This window comes from Mytilus edulis, chromosome 10 (genome assembly GCF_963676685.1).
Source record: "Mytilus edulis chromosome 10, xbMytEdul2.2, whole genome shotgun sequence".
Taxonomy (NCBI): domain Eukaryota; kingdom Metazoa; phylum Mollusca; class Bivalvia; order Mytilida; family Mytilidae; genus Mytilus; species Mytilus edulis.
Window position 1 is genome coordinate 23,990,759 of NC_092353.1, and position 11,683 is coordinate 24,002,441.

At 31.5% G+C, this 11,683-nt stretch overlaps 1 protein-coding gene across 4 annotated transcripts in view; it reads right to left on the reverse strand.

Moving 5' to 3' along the window:
- Nucleotides 1-7,772, reverse strand: part of LOC139490721 (interferon-induced helicase C domain-containing protein 1-like) — a 29,048-nt gene extending 21,276 nt beyond the window's left edge. For 3 of the 4 annotated variants that reach the window (XM_071277657.1, XM_071277656.1, XM_071277654.1), the window contains exons 1-5: nucleotides 7,594-7,717; nucleotides 5,019-5,315; nucleotides 3,059-3,325; nucleotides 1,969-2,010; nucleotides 1,233-1,301 (exon numbers count right to left, since the gene is read on the reverse strand). In XM_071277657.1, the coding sequence (XP_071133758.1) occupies nucleotides 1,233-1,301; nucleotides 1,969-2,010; nucleotides 3,059-3,325; nucleotides 5,019-5,315; nucleotides 7,594-7,612 (694 nt within the window). In that variant the 5' untranslated portion in view covers nucleotides 7,613-7,717. Of the gene's footprint in view, nucleotides 1-1,232; nucleotides 1,302-1,968; nucleotides 2,011-3,058; nucleotides 3,326-5,018; nucleotides 5,316-7,593 lie in introns of all 4 variants that reach the window. The other variant, XM_071277655.1, reaches the window with a different exon arrangement.
- Nucleotides 7,773-11,683: the final 3,911 nt, after the last annotated feature.

Below are 11,683 nucleotides of genomic sequence, written 5' to 3' on the forward strand. Positions count from 1 at the left end.
CCTAGAATATCAATTCAGCGAAATTTAAAAATAGGCATATCGAACTATATAAACTAAACAGTTTGACAGTGTTCTTAACTATCGTTTCATAGTCTGGCCCAATCAAAAATCATCCTCATAAAGTTTGTATTTAGTTTTATAAATAGCTAACTTTCATATAACCGATCTTTAAGGTGGTACCTAACACTTTAACTAAAATTAATTTGGCTCGTTTAATTTTATTTAAAAAATTTTACAAAGTATTTACTATGACCCTTTGACAAAAATATAAAAATTTTAAAAGATTTGAACCAACCGTTTAATCAGAAAAATTACACTGGTTATATAGCAGTTTGACAAACACTTATTTTGATCATTGAGAAGCTTAATATTCCCTTAAGAACACACCGTCATTAAAACGTTCTGTTGATTTTACAGAGTTATCTCCCTGTAGTGTTAGGTACCACCTTTACTCTGTAATAAAAAAAAATGTCGAAAGATTAACTACAAAGGTTTAAGAACCACTCATTTACAGAAATTTCTTGCTAACACTGAAGTCCTGTGCCCTAGTGATTGTAGGTAATGTTGCTGATCAATTTTATTGATAAGATTGATTAAAACAGGGAATGCTGACCACCTTTTTGTAAGTGTAGGTTTGAAACGTAATGGGGACAATTAAGGAATTTACTGCGAATCATAATTGTTTTAAACAAGTTCTCGAATGGATCAGAAATGCCACAACACATTACGTGTTGATTATTTATGTAGATGTGCATGTATTTGTACTATTATATATGATGTATGAAAGCTTCTGATTTCTACGGGTAAGCCAGGTAAAAATATACTTCAAGGTATAATATGCTTTGAAATTAATGAAAACATAAGATTTTTAACTGAAATTAACCGTACAAAATCAACGGAAGGCTATGGCGGTACTCGGTCAAGTAAAAGTACATAAAAGTAGAAAAACCAAACTATCAAACGGTGCATTTGGGGGTAAAATTAAAACTGTTTTCAAATTCGTAATACAAACAAATCATTAGAAAACTATACATTTTTTGACGTCAAATTGAATTGATCATCAGTTTAATTTTATGTCTTTCACTTGCTCTTAATTGACAAATATATAAAATGTTCTTCTACTTTGTTGCCAACCTGTCAAAATAATATATACTTCGGAGTCAAAAGGCGGTAATATATGAAAAGTTGAATGCTTTCAAGTTTTACATTTAAAATTCGTGTAAACGAATCACCTGAGCTGCCAACAAAAGATGTATTTGCATATAAATGTGAATCTTTTTCCTTTCCAAGTGGCAGTGCTTCTGAAAAATGTTAAAATGTTAAAACTTTAAAATTACAAACAAACAAACAAACACCTAGAAAACACTTACTCTTTATCATTAATATATTATGTTTTGATTTCTGTAATCTATTTCGAATTCATAAATAGTAATTAACAGGTAATCTGTTTTCCACATTAAATTCCAGTTTTGAAGTAAGAAGAGTTGCTGACATTGAAGTCGTTGGCTACAGCAACATCGTCAACAGTTTTAAACTGTGCGATAAAGTAAGTATAAAGAGAAAGATTAATATATCAACTATAAGCCTTATCACTTTCATACCCATGGTAGTTATTTGGCTCTCTATATAGTCATGATCGATTGAAACTTTTCCATAGTTTAAATCTAACAGTTTTACTTTATCAATATCTTTTACCATGGACTAATTAAGGTGTTTTCTATGTTTCCTCTGCAAATCGTTTAGCGTTTTCACTTCCAGAGTACATAAATCACAGCCAGTGTTTTATTTAAGTGTTTGTGTTGTTAAGTCTTAATTTCCCATTTGGGCTTTACATATTGTTGTTTGTTTATTTTTTGTCTCTTTTTTTATGACGTTGATATTTGTTTGGTATTTCGTGTCTTACGCCTCTCTTTTAACTAATGTCTTTAAGAAATGTGTATTCTTAACTCATTCATATCGTAATCTTACCTTGTTTTGCTGCTTCAAAATAATTTCTAGCATCCTTCAGTTCTGCAATAAATATAGTGGTGGTTATCTATCTTATTTCCCTCGAAATCAGTTTTGTTGTTATTTTTAATTATTATTTTTATTGTAACGGGTGCTCTAACAAATTATTTGTACTCAAAGATGATTTAAAATTTGATTTTTTTTTAAAACAAATTTAGCATGTTTAACTTCAATGATACACATGACATCAATCTTCGAATTACCAGAGGCATTTGAATTCTATCGATAATCTTTTGAAATAATGTTTCAATTTAACGTCACTGATAAAAAATGTGCAAGTATGGATAAAAGTAGACAATACCTTTGATTCCAAACTTTGATAAATAAATATTCCGGCATGTATCATCGTCATGCATAGCCCTTATTCATTGTCCAATCTTAACTATGTAATAACAGGTATTCAACATCTGTTTTATATTTTAACTTTCAAATATTTCTGCCCCGACCATCTCTTAAGAACCACTTATCAAAATGCATATCTGGTGTAGTAAAATTTGTTCCTTATACTATTACCATTGAGCTTAATAAAAACTGACGATATCAGAAGTTATTAATTGCTACCGATTTCGTTTATTTTGACACGGGGTTTATTCTCTCTTTGGTTTTCATTTGTTTCACTTAAATCATATCAAATACTTATTGTTGGTTGACTGTTAATGAATATCCGTTTCACAGATGATACCGGATATGTTCCTTTTGTTATAACTACTACCCCGTTTATTTTTTAGAAAGTGACCTACCGAATAAGACTATTTACCGAGTTTGTAATAAAATGAGCCACACGACGGGTGTCACATTTAGAGCAGGATCTGCCAACCCTTGCGGAGCACCTGGGATCAACTCTAACTTTTGGTATGGTTCGTGTCTTTAGTTTTCTAAGTTGTATTGTGTGTACTAATATTTGTCGGTTTGTCTTTTTCTTTCTTTAGCCATGGAGTTGTCAGCTTTTCGATCTATGAGTTTGAATGTCCCTATGGTATCTTTTGCCCCAGTCTTATCCTTTTTTGTACTAAATCAAAAGCTTTCAATGCCTGTTGATCCTCAGACTGACCTTTTATTCCAAATCTTTCTATAATACTGTTTGCTCCAGAATCCAGGTTACTATCACGGAATGTCAATAAAAGCTCCTGGTATTTCCAGTATTTCACCTGTTGTTCAGTGAACCATGTATTCAGACATGCTCCTGTTCTCTTTTTCAATGATTCACCGGTCGGAAGGTTATCTTCAATGCTCTTCCAATCAATTTCAAGTGCTCCAAAAAGACTTGGGCGGTCTGTAGTAACCTTTTCAGTTAGCATTTCAATGATTTCGTCCATATCTGATTTCGTTATTATACAATTAAGATATAATTGCATCTCATAGGCATTCATAAACAACAAAACGTTATACATTTAGATAAAAACAAATATTGTAAATAAGATTCTTAATGGAAAAGATACGAATTAGCCACTGTTTGATACCGTTGATAATTATTTGATGCTAGATAACATGAAAAGACAAGGAGCGGTAAGAAAAGCCGGAAACTATATTTGATTGGGATCGTCTCCTTTTGAGAAATTTGCTGCTTTGAATGTCTCTACTAATTTTAAGGTTAAGAGCGGGATTGTTCATTGTGTGTTTAATTTTCTATTTATCAGGCTCATATTCATTTTGTATGATGAATTTGCATGATAAATATGTCATAATGCATGGTAGTTTCAGTTCATCAAAAAGTTTAATTACTGGATAACATTACAGTTGATCTGTGATTGATTGATCACGTTACAATGTGTAAGCAGATCCACAAATTATGTTTATAGAAAAACTACCGATTTTGATCAAATACATGCATTCCTGACAGTAGGTTTGCAAAACAAGTAGAAAAAGTAAAGCACTTGAATTGTGTTGAACAAAAAATTGTCAGTAACCATATTGACCGGTTTTAGATATACTGGTTGTCCTTTTTTTGTGAATAACCTCTTCATAGTATTGATACGTTATGGATTCGCCTCTAGCCTCACTGAAGCGACATTTATTCTCAAAATAATTATCTGGTGAGGAAAAATTAGTACCGTTTGTGTTATCAAACTGCCATTAATGGACACTAAATTGGTTAATTTTGTATGTGAACAAAATCACAGAATAGGATACAAGCTCGCATCTTTTAATTATTTCAAAATTTTCTGAGATTGATATTAGCCTCCTATATCTAAATGCATGACATGATAAAACATGTAAAGGGCTGTCATTATTGCAGGTTTTTGTATGGATAAAAGAGCAATTTATTCCCTTTACAATATAATAAGAAATTAACAAATGAGTTTAGAATAAGAGTGTGAACGCAAATGTAGTCAGCTGCTATCGTCAAGAAAACGCTACAAAGGGCCTGCATCGTATTCCTGACATTCTAAAATTGAGAATGAAAACGGAGAATGTGCCAAAGAGACAACAACCCGACCATAGAGCAGACAACAGCAGAAGGTCACCAACAGGTCTTCAATGCAACGAGAAATTCTCGCACCCGGAGGCGTCCTTCAGCTGCCCCCTAAACAAATATATACTAGTTCAGTGATAATGAACACCATACTAAACTCCAAATTGTACACAAGAAACTAAAAGTTAAAATAACACAAGACTAACAAAGGCCAGAGGCTCCTGACTTGGGACAGGCGCAAAAATGCGGTGGGGTTAAACATGTTTGTGAGATCTCAACCCTCCCCTAGATCTAGTTTCAAATCGATACAAATACCATAAAAACTGTCTTGTGGGTCATTTCTTCTGGAACAATTATTTTGTGAATTTTTTATAATTTAACAAATAAAAGAGACAACTGTAGTGTTTGGAATAACGTTACATGTAGACATTATTAATGTTATCTGACGACAAAGGATTGCAGGAACAAATAAATGACAATGAATGATCGAAGAATATGAAGGAAAGAGAATCTTGATAATGTTGATAAGCATAGAATTAAGGAATTATAACTTTGATAAATTCAATCGTTTGTCACTGTCTATTTCTATAAAATTTACCTTTATAATTTTTCTGTATGTCATCAGAAATGTCCTTTCTTCCGCATTCCAAATTTAGAATAAGCACAAGCCAATCTTTGATTTCCTCAATATTTCTATAGCTGAGTAGATTTTTGACCAGTGGTCTTTTTATCCATTCTTTTAATCCTATTATTATCGGTTCATCGGAAAATTTAAGATTATCCGTCTCCCAGTGAACAAAATGATGCGATTCGAAATTTAATCTTGTAAAGAATTCTTTCCATTGGTGGCCAAGGTTTTTTGCAGTAAAAGACAAGAACGTCCCACTTAGTATTTCTAAAATATACACCAATTAGAATAATGGATTATTTCTCTCATGAAAACATCTCATAATTAATTATTGTCAACTTACAAAAGAGGATATAACAAGGTCGCATTAAAAGATGCTGTTGAACGTAGCAATATAAGACATTTGCCAACCAATGCGATCAGAGTAAACCCAGTAACTTCTCATAATAATTGATACACCATAATACTTTTATATCCCTTGATTGATAATACAACATGACTTGAATAGTTACATGACAGCGATTTTGGCTAATCGTTGTTAAAAAAATCAATGTATGTAATATGTTTTAAAGCGTTCGATGTTTAATTCATAAGTAACGTAAACAGACAGAATAAAAAAAAGTAAACCAAACAATTCAATACCAGGTTTATCTTAAAGGTCAGTTTCCTTGGACAAAACAATATCATTGGCCATCATACCACATTTATTCAAAAAGTCATATTTGATACCTTTAACATCTTCACTATAGTTGTCCAATATATTCGTCATCTCTTTTAATCAATGGTATTTAGACCGTTTCATTATTATTGTAATTTTATATTGTATTATGGAGAAGACTTCTTAAGTATGATTTACTTGTGTCTAATCCATTTTGTAAAATTAAATATGTTTAAACTAAACATTTTCAAAAAAAAAATATTGACAAAATGAATTTGGAATAGCCTTCAACAACTCTAAGTTAAGTACCTTAATGTTTTGTCTTTATATCAGATCGAGGTTTGTTATGTTTTGTGTGGGTTTTTTTTTGTGGTCGTACCAACGTGTTGATTCACCTTATATAAGCCATTCCAGTGAATGTTTTTAATTTAATATTGTGCTGTTACATCGCACTACCGGGTTATGAAAATGGTTTATCGACATGAACCATTTTCAACCCTGCCATATATATAATATAACTATTCAAAGTCCTAAACTTGTAATTCAGGGTTTGTATTGGGTGATGTCTGCCATATATGTTTTCATTTATCGTATTGTCATTAATCAGACTTTTATTTTTTCGTTAAGTAGCTTTGAGTTTTGAGATTCGGGGTTTAAAGTTTTAATCGATGTTGATGGCCATATATATAATGTAACTATTCAAACTCCTAAACTTGTAATTCAGGGTTTGTATTGGGTGATGTCTGCCATATATGTTTTCATTTATCGTTTTGTCATCAATCAGACTTTAATTTTTTCGTTAAGTAGCTTTGAGTTTTGAGATTCGGAGTTTAAAGTTTTAATCGATGTTGATGGCCATATCTATAATGTTACTATTCAAAGTTTTTAACTTGTAATTCAGGGTTTGCATTGGGTGATGTCTGCCATATCTGTTTTCATTTACCGTTTTGTCATTAATCAGACTTTTATTTTTTCGTTTAGTAGTTTTGAGTTTTGAGATTCGGGGTTTATAGTTTTAATCGATGTTGAACGCCGTATGGTGACTTATATCAGCTTCAATTATGCCCTTTGATCTCTGGGTAGTTGTCTCAACAGAGAAAAAATACCATATCAAAACTTATTCTTGTATATTTCTGTTTTATTGTATTCAAAAGGTTTACTTTATTCCGACATTAACATGATTAAGTTATGTTGACATTTTTGCAAGAATAATCAATTTACTTTCTTACACCAAACTATTCAAAATTATTTTATACACTTATGAAAACCATTGAGACTTTTAAATCTAATCAATAGTAAATATCATGCACATTCTACTATGTGCTATATAAAATCATTAGTACATTATATAATACTTGGAAACCTTCCAAAATCAAAATTTATCAAATTCATTAACAATTGAACTATCTATCAATTTAACCTATTTTATCTAACATGTTACTATTATCACTCATAAGGTTTATGTTGGAGAATTCTATTAAATTTAGTGATGAATATGATCGTATACATCGAATTTGTTTTATAAGAAAGTAAATATGGGAAAAGTATTCAATTCAATTATAAAAATTAACTACCATCCATTTACATAGTTAATATTTATTTTTGTTTCCACCATTAGCATGGTAAGAAAACGGTACATTTTACAATATTATATATCCATAGAAAAGACTCGCTCCAATTGATATCCTTTAAACAAAAACAATTTAACATTTGCTTTTGATTATATAAAAATGGCTGACACTATTCTACTTTTTGTTTTATTTTCATTATCTTTACAAGGTATACTATTATTCATTAACTTTAATGGAATTAGCATATATATTACCTACAACGTATCATAATTTGGCATATTTTTTGCACAATGTTTATTATTAACAGTAAACTTACCTTTAAGTGGGGAAGTCATTCTTTCGTTATTTAGTTACAAGGATGTATTTTCTGAAAATAAAGATCTAAACTAGGTCGGAAATAATCAGCACGTCATCCTGGTATGTTGGGTAGAAATAGATTCGTCATGTTGATTGTGATGTAATAATTTTTGGTTTTTGACAGTACCTACATATATACATTGTTAAGGATGACTGTGCAAATTATCTTGAATACGTTCTTTATTCTTCTCCTGTATTTATTCTTTGTTTTTGTAACAAATGACAAAATCGTAAACAAATTATAAATTGCTTAATTCAAATTCACGTTTGTTATCGTAAATTGCATTAAAATTCAAAATAGATCAACTACTACTGTATCACTATCTTATCAACACTGACGTTATGAGTTGCAATCCCGCACTTGACAGTTTCGTTCGATTCCAATTTTTATGGTGTAGGATTGTCAAATGTGGTACCATCGTTCGGTTGTTCGTTCCAACATTTCGATAGAAAAAAAATATAGTGCTATATGATGCGTTGTCTTTTGTTCATGTCGGTCGTATTTGTTTTTTATTTGTATATTGTTTTGTCATAAATTAGGCCGATTGTGGCTTGCATTAGAAATTTGGTGGATAGTTATCTCATTGGCAATATTACCACATCTCATTTCTTGTTTTATATTAAACAGCAATTAATCCATTAATAAATCAACTTACTATTTGTCTATTACGCCTTTTTATAACTATACTTTTTACATCTAAATTCTGCACAAATAGCTATAAAACCAGGTTTAACCCACCATTTTCTTCGGGAAAATAGCCTGTTCTAAGTCATGAATATGGCAGCTGTTTTTCATTCGTTCTATGACTTTAAGCGTTAACGTTTTTCAGTTTTTGCTGGACTTTCCCTCGTTTGGAGTTTGGTATTTTTGAAAAACTACAGCCGCCACGGAAAGTACACTTTTGCACTTTCATGCACCTTAAGTCAAGTCTTCACATTAATAATTATTATTAATAATTGACCGTTAATGTTATAAGTGATGAAGTTTTAATATAATCGTTAGACTCTTAAATTTGAAACATCATTGAATACAATTAAGTATGTCCAAACTCGTACCAGATATTTGGTAGTTTAGAAAAAGGGCTAAGATTTATTAAGTCGACGATTGTCTGTCTAGGTAAGTATTTGTGTTTGAATGTTTATTAAAAATGACTGTATGCAGTCAATTGTCATTACTGATAAAAGATATGATAATACTATTTCCTGTCATTTTCAATTTTAATTGGTAAGGAATATGGACCTGCTGCATTTTTTAAATTTTGATATAGACTTAATATATATGTTGCATAAAATCGACTATGTTGGCGTTTTATTGATAAAAAGGACCGTAAAGTAGATATTGCCGCTTAAAGCCTTTAATCTACCTAATCATATTTGCAAGTTGATTATCAACCATGAACAAGTTAAATATATATATGATCTAACATTGTTGGGTTGATGTTTAGACGAGTTGTATATACATTATGTACACAGCCATGTATCGCCATCATTGATGGCGATCCGATGGACACATCTGTTGTAGAGTTGTCACTGACTCAGACGTACTTATAAATATAATTATTTTCTGTGACTGTATATTACATTAATTTGTAGGATCCTTTACTATAGATAATTTAGCTGATCTGTAACAATAACATCTTCATGCCTTATATATCATGTACTGTAGTACGCCGTTAGATTAAAACTGACATGGAAAGGTAACACACGGCCAGCGAAAGCTCTTTTTTTGAGAGCCCAGGTGGTCGTGTTGTCTAGCGGGACGGCTGCAGTGCAGGCGATTTGGTGTCACGATATCACAGTAGCATGGGTTCGAATCCCGGCGAGGGAAGAACCAAAAATTTGCGAAAGCAAATTTACAGATCTAACATTGTTGAGTTGATGTTTAGACGAGTTATATATATATTACATTAATTTGTAGGATCCTTTACTATAGATACTTTAGCTGATCTGTAACAATAACATCTTCATGCCTTATATATCATGTACTGTAGTACGCCGCTAGATTAAAACTGACGAGGAAAGGTAACACACGGCCAGCAAAAGCTCTTTTATTTGAGAACCCAGGTGGTCGTGTGGTCTAGCGAGATGGCTGCAGTGCAGGCGATTTGGTGTCACGATATCACAGTAGCATGAGTTCGAATGCCGGCGAGGGAAGAACCAAAAATTTGCGAAAGCAAATTTACAGATCTAATATTGTTGGGTTGATGTTTAGACGAGTTGTATACACATTATGTATACAGCCATGTATCACCATCATTGATGGCGATCCGATGGATACATCTGTTGTAGAGTTGTCACTGACTCAGACGTATATATATATACATATATATATATACTGTCTACCAGTTTAAATGTAAAACAATAACGGAAAGAATTTCTGTGGTTTTCCAATATTATAAATAATATGAAGTTAGACAGTCGAGTTACAATCAACGTAAAGTAGACGAACGCAAAAGTAGATGCATCTATGTCATATAATGACACTCTTTCATTAAGTAAACAAAATGAAATCACCCTATATTTTTCTGAATTTGACGAGCCCTCCTGTATTTACAGTTAAAAGTAATATTAAAATTAAAATTCACTTTTTTCAGAATCTAATGCAATCTATGTAAAATTATAAAAATCATTAATATTGGTTACCAACGTTCTTAACCATCATTCAATAACCAAGTCAACAAAGAGGTTTCAGTTTAGTGAAGAAACATTCAACTTACCTATAAACTTTAAACCAATATAAGACAATACATACACATAGACTTGAACTTTCTTCTATTTCCTTGAAACAAACTATATATCAATGTGTTTCATACTCATAATAGTATTGTACTGATGTTATATATTCAATATGGTCATGCAATAAGATGGAGATCAACATGCCAATATGCAAAATAAATAAGGAAAAATTTCCAATATAATTTAATTGTATTATTCCGGAAATATATATTTATAAATTAGCATTGGCCTTGGTCAATAGAAAACAATATATGTTATGATTTATATGCTCACGGTACGTGTTTCTGGAGTAAGTTACCACAGATATTATAATATATAATCAAATTCAAGATAATAACCAAAAGCTGCAAATTTTTTCTTAAAATTAACAATTCAGATGCAGCAACCCAACAACAGGTTGTCTGATTGGTCTGAAATTTATTGTAGTAATTTTTGTTGATCTTTCATTGCTGAACATTATTGCTGTTTACAGTTTATCTCTATCTATAATAATATTCAAGATAATAACCAAAAACGGCAAAATTTCCTTAAAATAACCAATTCAGGGGCAGCAACCAAACACCGCGTTGTCCGATTAATCTGAAAATTTCAAGGCAGATAGATATTGACCTGACAAACAATTTTACCCCTATGTTCTCTTTTTAGCTATGGCCGCCATCTTGGTTGGTTGGCCGGGTCACCGGACACATTTTTAAAACTAGATACCCAATGATGATTGTAGCCAAGTATGGTTGAATATGGCCAAGTAGTTTCAGAGAAGAAGATAGTAAAAATTTACGAAAATTTGACAAAAAATGACTATAAAGGGCATTATCTCGTTAAGGGGTCAACTGACCATTTTGGTCATGGTAACTTTTTTTGTAGATCCTACTTTGCTGAACATTATTACTGTGTACAGTTTATCTCTTTCTATAATAATATTCAAGATAATAACGAAAAACGGCAAAATTTCCTTAAAATAACCAATTCATGGGCAGCAACCAAACACTGCGTTGTCCGATTCATCTGAAAATTTCAGGGCAGATAGATATTAACCTGACAAACAATTTTACTCCCTATATTCTCTTTTTAGCCATGGCGGCCATCTTGGTTGGTTGGCCGGGTCACCGTACACATTTTTTAAACTAGATACCCAATAATGATTGTAGACAAGTTTGGTTAAATATGGCCAAGTAGTTTAAGAGAAGAGGATAACAAAAAATTACTATAAAGGGCAACTGACCATTTTGGTTATGTACTTTTTTTGTAGATCTAACTTTGCTGAACATTATTGCTATTTACAGTTTATCTCTATCTATAATAATATTCAAGAA